Source organism: Rhincodon typus, chromosome 1 (genome assembly GCF_021869965.1).
Source record: "Rhincodon typus isolate 14 chromosome 1, sRhiTyp1.1, whole genome shotgun sequence".
In the NCBI taxonomy this organism is placed as follows: Eukaryota; Metazoa; Chordata; class Chondrichthyes; order Orectolobiformes; family Rhincodontidae; genus Rhincodon; species Rhincodon typus.
Genome location: NC_063332.1, coordinates 93,299,700 through 93,313,178, shown reverse-complemented (window position 1 = coordinate 93,313,178; position 13,479 = coordinate 93,299,700). Strand labels below are relative to the sequence as shown.

Here is a 13,479-nt window from a genome sequence, read left to right as displayed (position 1 = left end):
CAGTTGTATAGCATTTGTCTGTGAGAAATTCAGTGAAAAATTAATTTGCTGCTGGCTAGCTTTGTAGAATTACATATGAAATTTCAACTGATGCAATAAATTTTTTTAACTTCAGAGTTTTCAGTACAAAATTTCATCTTCTGGGAGCATTCAAATTCTTGCAGTATGAACCTTAGCATAATTTAGCATAATGTTTCTATTAATTTGTAAAAGTCTCATGGTGAGAGTATTTATCAACCAATGGAACTAAAAAAAATCCATTTAGAACTTACAGAGAACAAAAATTAAGTAGAATAAAACAGTAAATAAGGAATAAAAATGTGCAAAAGATCTGAAATATCTGTATTTTTACGGCCAGTATGTCAGGTTTCATTTGGTCAAAGTTAGTCAGCTTTGCCCAACACATGGAAGTACAGATCAAAAGTGAATATTAACATAAACACAAATCTTTGCCTTTGTTACATCTGTAAGCAGTTATTCAAGAACATTCCCATCACCTCTCCCACACTTCCGTCCCCAATCCTGAGGTCATCCAAAATGGCGACTTTATCTTTTCCGTGTTCCCTATCACCCTCCCAACTCATTTCATTGTATCCCAGTGAAGCGACATCCAGTTTAAAATTCTCTTTCTCATTGCCAAATTTCTCCATAGCCTTGTCCCTCCATTTTCTATATGGTCCAACCAGACAACCCTGTATTTTCTTAAATCTGCCATGAAGAGGTATATAAACATAACAAAAAATGTTTGAATTTGGTATCTAAAGGTGTGCTTATGTTATATTTTGTTTTTTATGTGTAAATGTATTTTAAAAATTCATATGAAAAATGATTTAAAAAGTATCATTTTTCAATTATACAATGCAAGGGTATTACAGGTATTCTCTTTTAATTAAAATAGCTTTCGTTATGCCACAATACATGCCAATTCTTTTCAAACACTGAATTGTTTCCATGTTCGGCTTTAGTCCCGTAAAAGAATAAATATGAATTGCAACATAGAATGATCAATTATAAAAGGAGCTCTCCCTACGAAATAGCAACTATATGATAACAGCACACTCAGCACTGTACCCGTGTAAACATCAATTAACTAATATAAATACTTTCTGTTCCAAACTATCATTTCATCTATGTTTTTAAAAAGAAACTAGAAAATGAGTTTTAATTAAGTTACTTTATTACAAGCAAATGTTATTATTAATTATACATCAGCTAAGTCTGTTGCTGTGTCAAGCTATACAAGGGGTCATCATCCATGTCTTTGATCATCATTAATGTCAACTTTTCAATGTAATTTGAAGGCAGGTCCATGATCCACATGCATATATTTTCTTTCACTTTCTCATGTAGGCACCAAGTGGTTCATCATCATACTGTTATAATATGGTAAAGAACTGACAAGATGATTAAATATAGACTTCTGATTGTTGCAAGCAAAGTTCAACTGGAAGTTGCAAATAGGAAAAGCTGTAGAAGAGGCATAACCTTCAATGTGGAAAGATCAGCTAGTACAGCCTATAAAAGGAACAAAAATGTTGGTTAAATTTACCAAAACTTGTTGCAAGCAGCATGCTCAGATCCAAAAATAGGAAGTTTGTGGATACCACCACGAGCTATTATTACTGCTAGAAAACAGTATCCTTGGAAATCAGAAAATTAACAAATTTTTGTGCTTTCACGTCAGTTTCATGGCTCTGTATACAAGGTAAAACAGCCATTACTATTAAAATTCCTTTACAAAATGAAAATCTTAAAACAGAAAATTTTGAAATACCGAGCAGGTGTGTCAACATCTGAGAAGAAGAAAACATTAATGTTTACGTCTGTAACCTTTCATCAGATCATGATATCTTTTTCTCTAAGAAAATCTAAATTTGTGTTAAACCTTCAAGATGAAGCCAATGGCTTAAAAACTGAGCAGTTTAGATATTTTGCTTGTTATGTGCCATAACCCTGAAATTCCTCTGGAAGGTTTCTGAGGATACATTTGGACTTGGGGTAGAATCTAAGGAAGATCAGAAAAGCAATAACAATGGGAGATTCAATCACTAGGGGAATAGATGATGTTTCTGTGGTCACAGCCATAACTCCAGAATGATTTGTTGTCACCCTGGTGCCAGGGTCAAGGATGTCAATGAGCAGCTGCCTAGCATTCTGAAAAGGGTGAACAGCCAGAGGTCATGATCCATTATCAGGAGAAATGACTGAGATAGAAAGAGGGATGAGATCCTGTAGACAGATTTTAGAGAACTAGGAAAGACATTTTAAAAATAGGATCTTAATGGCAGCAATCTCTGAATTACTCCTGGGCCATGAAATAATGAGGACAGAAAATAGATTGTATTGCTAGATGATGATGTATGAAGGAGGTACTGGGGCTAGTTCAGGGATGATGGTACTTGTAAAGCTAGAAAAGATGCATTACACACTGCCAAACTAATATCTTGCAGTGAGTGTTACTAGTGTTTTTTGAGAAGGTTTAAACTAGCTTGGCAAGAGAGTAACAACCAAAGATAAATTCTGAAGGGAAATTGTATACCTGTGCAAGTTTGGTGGTCTGTCAATTTAAAAGTCCAATCATGTTACATAATGATGACCTCATTGCCTATTTTGGATGGGAAACAGTTTATTCTAACCTTACTGCCTGTGAACAGTTCAGAAGCTAACCACATGCTCCAGTCCAAAGGAACAGCTTTTATATTGAGTACTCTACTTGGGGGGAAATGTTTTGAGCTAGGGGTGTAGACTCATAAAGAAGCAGGCAGCCTCAGGAATACCATGTTTTAAATGGGAAGAAGTGAGGTACTTTTAAAACTTAAGTGGTATATTGTGCTATGCTGGGCCTTCTCAATTACGAAAAATAAAATGGGAGGAAAGTTTAGCACTGTAGGACCATACGATGAAAACACAAACAGCTGGGATCTGTATACAGAGATTCCATTATTTTGTTCAAGCTAACAAAACTGAAGCATATTTGGTCATCCCTGAGAATTACGGGGACAAAATTCCAACCTCCTGAGGGATCTGTTACAGCCAAAGAAGCTAGGTACCAATACTTACGAAAAAACAGTAGGAATCCTACAGAACCATTTTTCACCAAAACCATTGTTGATTACTGAAAGGTTCGGATTCCATGTACACAACTAGCATGATGATAAATCCATCTTCCAGTTTGTAGCAACTTTAAAGAAGTCAGCAGAATTCTGCTAATTCAGAGACCGCAATAAACAATGCTATCAGAGACAGACTGGTGTGTATTTAAAGATGTAAAACAATTCATAAAAGATTACTGATGGAAAAGAAGCTAGACTTATAGAACAAACAGAAATAGTGCTACCAATGGAATTAGCAGCCAAGAAAGCACAACAGCTAACCTCGAGCACAACAGTTCAAAATGTCGGCTGAGAGATGCGTAGCAATGCAAACTCAACACTGCTACTGGTGTGGAAAACAGTCACACAGCAGCACATTGCTGGTATAAGGAAGCTGTATGCAGAAACTGCTGCAAGAAGGACACATTGAACCTGTATGTTTGAGGAAGAAACATGAATAACATACAGCAAAAGTGAAGAAACCAAAGAATAGTAAGAAATTCTACACATGAAAATTTGAGAATCACAGTCCAAAGAGGACTGTTCTCAAAGATACTGACCATTGCTGGTGACACCTACTGAAACTTGCTAAAAAATCCCAAGTGTGCTAATAACTATAGCAACAACTAATTCAAAGTAATCTTTGAGATCGTAATGGGACTCATTTATGAAAGGACCTACTTACATGCACAAGGATTTGTTCTCTGCACAGAAAAGGAATATCTTCAAACAATGTGTCTTTTTTTAATTACCAGGAGCTTGAGGACCTATAGTTTTTCATTACTTTCCGAATGACAATGACGTTGGGCAATCAGAGTCGAATTGCTACCTGATCAGCACCCTTTTCTTCCGTCATATAAGTTGCTGAGATCGTTTGAAATTTGGCATTCTTGCATTTGTCCTGATGAACGCAAGCCAGAAAAGCTTCATCAACATGTCTGTCTTTTCATCAATTTTAAAGTTATGTACCACCAAATGACTACTTCAATAATTTGCCTTCAATTTCAACCAAATCTCTTATGAAGGTCTGCACCTGATGCTTTCCGGAGTCTATATATTGGGTTGTGGATAAAGAAGGGTATGTTTTTAAAAGATTCTCCTTTGATAGCTCAGGTGGTAGGGCTGTAGTGGATCCTAAAACCAATATCCTTAGGCTGCTGGTCCAGTTCCAGCTTGAAGGAATCTTGAGTCTTTTAGCAAAGGTGATACTGCACTGAGAATAATTGCCTTGCAAACAGTTGACCTGTCTCAATCCCCGGCCATCACATCCAAATGTTTCTATTTAAAAACACCCAAGGTTTACACTGAATCTGATCCACCAGTGGTGAGGATTTAGGGGGCTTTTATGGTACATTGGTAGTGTCCCTACCTCTGAGCCAGAACGCCCAGGTTCAAGTCTGCTCCAGAGGTTGTAAACATTTGAACAAATTAGTAAAAAATATCTGTAAGTCCCTGGATTATCTTTTTCAAATAACAGAGTGACATGCACCCTTTTCCAAACTACTAAACTGGTTCCAAATCCTGAAACCTTGGAAAACTGTATTAGAACATCCCCAATGGAAGGACAGGAGATTTCCTTCATTAAAAGACTTTGATAAATCAGATCTTTTTTATTGTTTAGTTATTCATAGAATGTAGGCATCACTCGCAAGACCAGCATTAAGTCCCAATCTCAAATAGCCCTGTAGGAGGTCATGTTGATTTGCCTTCTTGAACGGCTGGATTCTTCCGGGTGTAGGGACACCCACAATATGTTTTTTAAAATTCATTTACAGAGTGTAGGATTCGCTGGCTAGGTCAGCATTTATTTCCCATTCCTAATTGCCCAGAGAGGGCAGTTGAGAGTCAACCACATTGCTTTGGGTCTGAAGTCACATGTAGGCCAGACCAAGTAAGGATGACAGTTTCCTTCCCTAAAGGACTTTAGTGAACCAGATGGGCTTTTCCAAGAATCGACAACAGTTTTGTGATCATCACTAGACTCTTAATTCCAGTTTTGTTTTATTAAATTCTACCATCTGGCTTGGTGGGATTTGAACCCAGGTCCCCAGAATATTGCCTAGGTCTCTGGATTAATAGGCTAGCAATAACACCACTAAGCCATTGTCACCCAAAATGTTAAGAATGGAGTTCCAGGATTTCGACCCAGCAATAAAGAAGGATCATTGTTACAGTTCCAAATCAGGATGGTGTTTGACTTAGAGGAAAATTTGCAGCTGGTGGTGTTCCTTTGCAAGTGCTGCCCTTGTACTTCCAGGTGGTAAGGTTGTAAATTTGGAAAGTGGTGTCAAAGGAGCCAAGATGAGTTACTGCAATATTTCTCGTAGATGGTATACACTTATTGTGGGTAAATCACCACAAGTTACATTCTCTTTGGCCAATCAAGTACTGAAACAGTGATTTAAACTTTATCGCATGTTGCAACCAAAATACGACCCCTCAAGTAAGCAAGTTAAGCTTCACAATTCAACTTGACTATTACTCAATTAATGGTGGAATCTAGCAAGGCTTCCAACCAACAGTGTCCGTCTCTAGAAATGTCCAGAGTTCGATCGTTGTGCAGTGTTGTTCTTTGAAGTTCTGCTACTGAATTGTTCTGGTGTTGGATTCTTATACAATTTTCTCTCTTTCAAGTTTAGGATATGACATAAATTAATAGTTCTTTAGATTCTTTTGCCACAAACATTGATTACTCTTTTGGAGATCATAAGTCTAGTAGCTTGCCTTCTTATCAGACTTAGCTCCAATGTGCCTTACTACATTTGAAGTTAGCTGACTGTTTGAAACAGCCTACGTGCAATTAATCCTTTTACTTCAGGACATTGCTTCTGCAGGCAGACTTAATTGCCCATTTGTCACAAGGCAGCAAATTATTAAGCAATCTTATCTCTTCTTCCCAGGAAACAGCTTGTTTGCAGTTAATCAGCATATTGCTTTTAATTCCTTTATATCAGCTTCTACTTGTCCTTTGCATCTCAGGAAACAGTTTATTTCAGAAAGAGTTAATGCTGATTCTTTCAATCCATGAAGTTATTAAAGTTCTGAAGTTCACATTGTCACACAATGCTCCATGCATTTTGGTGTAATCATAAACAAACATCACCATTTCTGACCTTATGATGGAAGGAAGGTTATTGATGAAATAACTGAAGGTGACTGGGCCCAGGTCAATACCCTGAAGAACTCCGGCAGTGATGTCCTAGAGCTGACATAATTGACGTCCAACAACAACCATCTTTCCAAATGCTAAGCATGTTAGACACAAACCATTGACTCCAGTTTTGCTAGGACTTCTTGATGCCATACTTGATCAAATGCTACCTTGATGTCAAGTGTTGTCACTCTCATCTTACCTCAGCTTTTTTACCTATGTTTGGAACAATACTATAATGATGTCAGGAGCTGAGTGGCCCTGGGAGAACCTAAACTGTGCATCAGTGAACAGGTCATTTGTTTGTAAGAGCTGGTTGATAGCACTATCATGACACATTATTTATAGGGTGATGAATAGGCAGTTTGAATTGTCCTGCTTTTTGAGCATATGACATGTATGGGCAATTTCCCATTTTGCTGACATGCCCTCTTGCACTCTTCATTGATCTTCTGGCTTTAAAGTAATGTAAGAGTGTGAAATATGCCAGACCATGATACTACAGACTGTGGATGAATAAAATCTGACAGCCACAGCACCTCATAGATGTCCAATTTGAATTGCTAATTTGTTCAAAGTGTGTCCCATTTAGCACACAGCATTTTGACAGTATCCTCAATATACTTGGTCTCCATAGTGACTAGGCAATTATCACTCCTCCCAATACTGTCATGGACAGATATGGTCAAAAATCACACAACACCAGGTTATAGTCCAACAAACCTGTTTGCAATAGGTAGTTTACTGAGGACAAAGTAAAGTAGATCTTTGCCTCCTGTTGGTTCCCTCACTGCCTGCCACAGTTGCAGTCTGACAGCTGTGTCCTTAAGGATTAGGCCAGTTCATCTGCTACTGAGCCACTCAATAAATATTGGAGACCCCGCCTAGAATATATTCTATGTAATTGCCACTTTCAGCACTTCGTCCAAATGATGCTCAATATGGGGGAGTGCTGATTTATTAATTGAGTTAAACCTGTGCTATTGGTGTCGACACTAGATTTCCTTCTATAAAGGACATTAGTCAACTGTACTGGATTTTCCTTTGCAACAATCGACAATGGTTACATGGGCTAGATTTTTAAAAAATTTCAGATTATATTAAATTAAAATTTCAATATCTGATACGGTGGGTTTCAAATCCATGTCCCAAGAACATTGGAATTGGGTCTCTGGATTAGTGGTCTAATGACATTACCACCATCTCCCCCTTAAAAATCAGCAATGGTTTTAATTCTAGATTTTTTTTTAGATTGAATACAAATTGGACCAGCTTCTTTGCCAAGAGTTGAACCTGTGTCCCAGAGGATTTGCCCAGGCTTCTAGATTACCAATCCAGTGACATTACCAGCATGGCACTCAATCTTCAGAAACAAAGTAAGGACAGGTAGTTAATGCTGACTTCTTTCTCGATTTTAAATACTGACACCAAGTAATTATTCAACTTGTCTCCTATTTTCTCATGTTCACTGACAGTATCAGAACTAGCAGTTTTTAAGGAAACTGCATCGCTCCTAAATATCATTCTTTTACTATAATTGCTAAACTTTTGTGTGTTGATTTAGACAGCCCTTGCAAGTCTTTTCATAGTTCCTTTTTGTGGCTTTTAATATCTGTTTTAGTCACCCTTTGTCGTTCTCTATATCTCTCCTAATGATCAGGGCCTGTGCTATTTTGTGCAACTTTGTAGTCTTTTATTTTTAGTTTTATGTTGCCCTTTGCCTATTTAGTGTACAATCTTAACAGTTGGTTTATATTACTCCCTACCTAACAGTATATTAAATTCAATTATGCAATGATTGCTATCTGTTAAATGCTCCCGCATTGTGAAAGCTGTTAACTAAATCAGGCTCTTTACTCATCACTAAATCTAATAAATGATAAGCCCTCTTGTTGGTCCTAAAATATACTGTTGTGAAAATCTATCCTGGACACACTGCAGAAATTCACTTCTTTTCTGACATGTTAGCCTGCTTATTACAATCTATATGAAAGCTAAAATCCCACACTAAAATTGACTTGTCTTTACAACATACTTATCTATTCTCTACATTTGTGCTATTAGGGGACAGACACACAATGCACATTAGAACATAAGAACGAGGATCCAGAAGCAGAAATTCACCCCCTTGAGCCAACTCCGCCACTCGACACAAATCATAGCTGATCTAATCTCATCCTCAGCTCCACTTTCCTGCCCACCCTCCATATCTCTTTAACACATTGCTAATTAAACTACTGAACTACTACAGTTCTACATTCTTTTCAATTTCTTAATTCTATCTACAGGCTTCATAAACTGTTTATTATTCTGTATATCCTCCCTTATCATTGTTGTATTTCATCTTGCATCACTAAGGCTGCTCTTCCCTGTCTACTTTTTAGCTCATCCTTCTTGTGAACTTTAAAACCTAGCATAGTTAGTTTCTAGTTCTGGCCATCTCAGTAATGGCTACCATGTCATCACCTCCAAGTGGAATTCGTGATTACAATTCATTTAATTTACTCCTTATTTGTATATAAAATGCTTATTGGGGTTACAGGCTCTGTCCTTTTGCTCTAACGTTTTACAAAGATATTCCTTATTTATCTGTCCTGGATTAATTTTTAATTTCTTCCCACTAATTTGTTTTTGAACTACATTTTCCAAAGCCCTCTCCTAAATTTATGAATTTAGAGCCCCTGAGACCTCACGATTTGTCATTTCCACTATGATCATGTGTCAAGTTCAGATCAGCTGGCGAGTATCCCAAAGGTACAGTTTCTTTATGTTTTAGTCTCTCAAAGTCTAGCAATCAGAACTTTAACAGATTACCAGGATTATTAAGGACACTTCCTAGAGGAGTGGCAGTGATTCTGTGGAACATAAACATGTTGTCGGTTTTCACGGTGACAACATTCATCCTCTCATCACTGCCATTCCATCAGCTAATCTGTCAGCCAGGCCAGATTGCTACAATGCAAATTGCATAATTTCGTCCTTAAAACCTTTCCCCTCCGACCCTCAGCAGTCGTCATTCAGCCTCTTTGTAGTCACTGGAAAGCACCATAAAGAAGCATTAGAACAGGTGAAGCCACACTTAAAGACATGCATATGGCTGATTATAGCGGCAAGGTGGCTCAGTGGTTAGCACTGCTGCCTCATAGCGCCAGGTACCCGGTTTTGATTCCACCCACAGGCAACTGTCTGTGTGCAATTTGCACATTCTCCCCGTGTCTGTGTGGGTTTCTGCCAGGTGCTCCGGTTTCCTCCCACAGTCCAAAAATGTGCAGGTTAGGTGGATTGGCCATGCTAAATTGCCCATAGTGTCCAGGAGTGTGTAAGTTAGGTGGATTAGCCATTGGAAATGCAGGGTTACAGGGAAGGATCTGGGTCTAGGTGGGATACTCTTCAGAGGGGCAGTGTGGACTTGTTGGACTGATTGGCCTGTTTCCACACTGTAGGGATGCCACGATTTATTTGGGTTTGCATATAATAAAGCATGTTTTGGCTTTTAATCTTTATTTTGTGTTGTCCTTATTTTTTCTTATGATTATGTTGTGATGGTCCTGATGAAGGGTTTCAGCCCAAAATGTGGACTTTCCTGCTCCTCAGATGCTGTCTGACCTGCTCTGCTTTTCCAGCTCCACATTTATTGACTCTAGCTTCCAGCATCTGCAGTCCTTACTGTCTCCACGACTTTGGAGCAGGTTGTATTTGAAAACAGGTCTTCGAGCTCAGAAGTAGAAAAACTACCATTGTGCCATAACAGCCCATCATTACGAGCTGAACACACTGGGCAGATATGACCTGCACCTAAGACCTCTTCTTCTCCTTATTAACTTCTAGTGACATGCTACACTCTGCATCACATCTTTTCATTCTCCCAGTCATGTTGGATTGTGAGGGGCAACTAACCCGAAAGTAGTTGATCTCTTTATTAGCATTGGTAGGAAGTCCCTTCCATTGCTGAACATATATTCAGCTATGTGTAATCACTAAACAGCATTAGCTAAAGTGTTGAGTTCCAAATGGTAGCAATGGCTTCAAATCAGCAATGACAATTAGAGGTCATGAGCTGTCTAATGTGCATTCTTTCATTGGGCGCACAATGTGTTTGTAAAAACACCCTTACCAACTTGGCTTCAAATACAACTTGTACCAGAAATGTGCAGCACACTACAGGATATCATATTGGACCTCTAAGCTGTGAAGTGTCCAGGAAGCGTGTATTGCCGATCTGCACTGTCCACCCCTTAGCCATTAATCAGCACATCCTTACAATTACGTGATTGAGATTGGCAACAACTGTTCCCCAAGATTCCAGCCCACCCCTAAAAAGGTAAGCACACTCTATCCCAAAATGAAATTAGGATTCCTTACTTCAGCTGTAGCAAGTGATGTTGCCTCCATTAGATTTTCTGCTCTGAAAGCAAATACAGCAGCTGCTAATACTGAAATAAAACAAACTGTATTACACAGAGTTAACATTTTTCCAGGGCAGTGTCTAAAAATGTCTAAGCCAACCAAGTACCTGGGTAGCCTACTGATTGGTGTATTTTGTGTATTAATGTAACTAATAGCGTACAGTAAAAAAAAATCAAAGCTATTTTCACATATGCATGCCAATCAAAATGAGTTGAGTCAGCACAGTAGCAATGCTCCTGAGCTGCTCAACTAATTTCTGGTGTAGGCTTATATTCCTAGGGAATAAAGTTGGCAAAAGAATTAAACAGGATTTTATATTCCATAGTTTCTCTAATGTATTTTTTTGAAATGATCAAAATGAAGTTTCATTGCCTTGGCCATTGTCTTATCAGCAAGTACTTTCTTTTGTAAAATATCAAAATAATCCTTGTAGAAATTGGAGTGAAATGAGCAGTGCAGATGCCAGGCAGAATGCTCCCACAATGCAACACCACCACTCTTCATGGGACTTTACCTAAGGGCCACTAAAAGTGAGATTACTGTCCACATATTCATCTATTTAAAGTGGTCGAGTTGCCCGTAGAGACACAGCAAGCAATGACAGCTCACCTCGATAACTCTGATCAACTGATGTCCAAGGCAGGGCTTGGGTGCATGCTAACGGCACAGTGCTGGTTTCACATTGTAAATAAGCCATAATCAATTTTACCATACTTCATCTGAGTGAATTTGTCAATTTAAGGACACAAATAAAAGGAATAGTATGAAAACCAACCAAAGAATAGTGCTGTGATGAAGTGGAAAGTTATTTAGGCAACACATTAGGTCAATTATGATTTTTTTTAAACATTCAGGCCTTTTCAGAATTTTTCATTATTCATGCAGAAACCAATTGCTATTACCAAAGACTCTGTGCAAAGATGTAACACCCTCTACTGGCAGTCAGTCAGAACGACGTATCAAATGCATCTTAAAGGAACTCTGGTGTACAATTACAAGTGCAATGCAAAGAATACCAGTTTCTTTGTACTCATACCGGCAAGAATTTCCAGTGAGTTGTATCCCAGAATCCTATCCCAAAGAAACAAGAGCTGATCAGTTGCTAGGTACCCAGAGAATGCCCTCACCATCCACTTAAACGATATTCGAAGTCTGGGAAAAGAAATATGAAAGAAACATTGAATTCAGAATGTCATATAAGGCAAGCTGCATAAGCATCAGACTAAAACCAGAATCTGAGGGTGTAATTTTAATTCTGCCCATCTCTTTTTTATAAGTTCATGAATTCAGGCCAACATTTCAGGACAGAAGAAATTTATGTGAATATTCATCAAACACCTGGAAAACGTTACGACAAAGCTCCTTGGTGGCTCAGGAGCAACCCATGCAGACTTTGATGACGAGGTAATCTTCTGTCTAGACTGCATTAGCTGATTTCTGTCACAATAATTACAGGGCACTTCTATTGGTCCCTGTGTTCGGAGGTCGAAATGTAACGATCATCCAGGGTTCCTTGGTCTGATCATTATTCTAATACGTGTGTGACTATTGGATGAAGACAACGTTGGAGTCAACCAGCAATACTGATTGAACAGTAGCCAACATTAATTAGAAAACCGCTCAAAGGTTGTCTGTAGTTTATCTGGTATTGAAATGCTTGCAATGTCCATTTTTAATCACCTAAGGGAAGTGTATTCTAATGGCAATGAATTGTACTGAGAATTTACATACCTTATGACGAAACTTATTTCTAACATTCTGCGACAAGTAACAGTTACATAGCATTAAATTCCAAGAATAGTTAGGTGGTAACGTAAAATTGTACCCCACCATAGGGAGGGGCTTATTACAAGTTTTTTGATAGGTCACTTAGAACAGTTTAGGGGTCACTGAAAAGCAGTTCCAGGGACTCAGTTTAGTTGGACTGAAACAAGGGCAGATTGTGTTGGGAGTGTTCATTGTTGGTTGTCCTACAGGGAAGAAGTCAAGAGCAACTGGCTCGGTCTGCGTAATCAGGACTTAGAAACAGTTCTGGAGAGCTGGGAGAGTGAGAAGATTGCTGGCTCTGCCTTGGGAGATGTTTTGAGGAGCTCAGAAGAAACCTGGGAGCATTAATACTTCAGGGCAGTTGAGAGAATGAGGGTTGAGAAACCACAAGCAGTATTTCCTTCACACAACTGCATAAAATTAGAGGTTAGTGGAATCCAAAGGACTTATCCAACTTGGAGAAGCTAGATGTTGGTGAGAGTCTGGAATTGTGCTGCTGAATAAGTACCGGAGTGCAGGTTCAGAGTTAAGGAGAGCCTAACCCCAAGATTGGGGGGTGATCAACCAAAGAAAGGAACAATTTACAGGCAGTCCATGACAGGATCACTCTTGAGAGGAAGTTTCAAGGCAAGGTCACTGAAATCCCTTGTGAAGTTTATTGAGATTTGATGACCCATCATGTCACTAAGGTCTGTGAAGGGTTGCTGAGAAACTTCTGTTAATTCTGAGTAGTAGAAATAAGTCATACATGTATCGTAGACTGTATTACCATTGTAGCTTGTATTGCAAAACATAGTAGTTTGTACAAAACCGTGAGATTGTGCGGCTTTATTCTCCTGGATGTCACCTCTTTTCTATGTAAGAATAAAGTTTAGTGGTCCTTAATCAGATTGTAACATAATATAGAGATATCATCTTGTATCATAACAGTAAAAGTAATGATCTAGTCCGAGATCATTACAGCTTAACCAAGGATCCTTACACTGATATTTATTCCATCATTTGTCAAAGCTGGTTTCCAGAATAGCCAAACATAAGAGTACTATTTAGCATGAGGCTGGA

At 38.5% G+C, this 13,479-nt stretch overlaps 1 protein-coding gene across 1 annotated transcript; it reads right to left on the bottom strand.

Annotated features, from left to right (window-relative positions):
- Positions 1 to 1,212: 1,212 nt before the first annotated feature.
- LOC109930878 (TBC1 domain family member 19-like) lies at positions 1,213 to 11,796 on the bottom strand. Its single transcript, XM_048604939.1, has 3 exons — positions 11,687 to 11,796; positions 10,606 to 10,676; positions 1,213 to 1,515 (listed from the first exon to the last, which is right to left on the bottom strand). The coding sequence occupies exons 1-3, from the start codon at positions 11,778 to 11,780 to the stop codon at positions 1,441 to 1,443; spliced, it is 240 nt and encodes a 79-aa protein (XP_048460896.1). The 5' UTR covers positions 11,781 to 11,796; the 3' UTR covers positions 1,213 to 1,440.
- Between the last annotated feature and the right edge of the window lie 1,683 nt (positions 11,797 to 13,479).

What these genes read in the sequence shown, in the direction of transcription:
- LOC109930878 (XM_048604939.1), bottom strand. Translation starts at nt 11,780, where the DNA reads ATGGTGAGGGCATTCTCTGGGTACCTAGCAACTGATCAGCTCTTGTTT. An exon ending in CTCACTGGAAATTCTTGCCG is followed by an intron (nt 10,677 to 11,686) that starts GTATGAGTACAA and finishes GTTTTATTTCAG; the next exon opens with TATTAGCAGCTGCTGTATTT. An exon ending in CATCACTTGCTACAGCTGAA is followed by an intron (nt 1,516 to 10,605) that starts GTAAGGAATCCT and finishes TTCCTTTTATAG; the next exon opens with GCTGTACTAGCTGATCTTTC.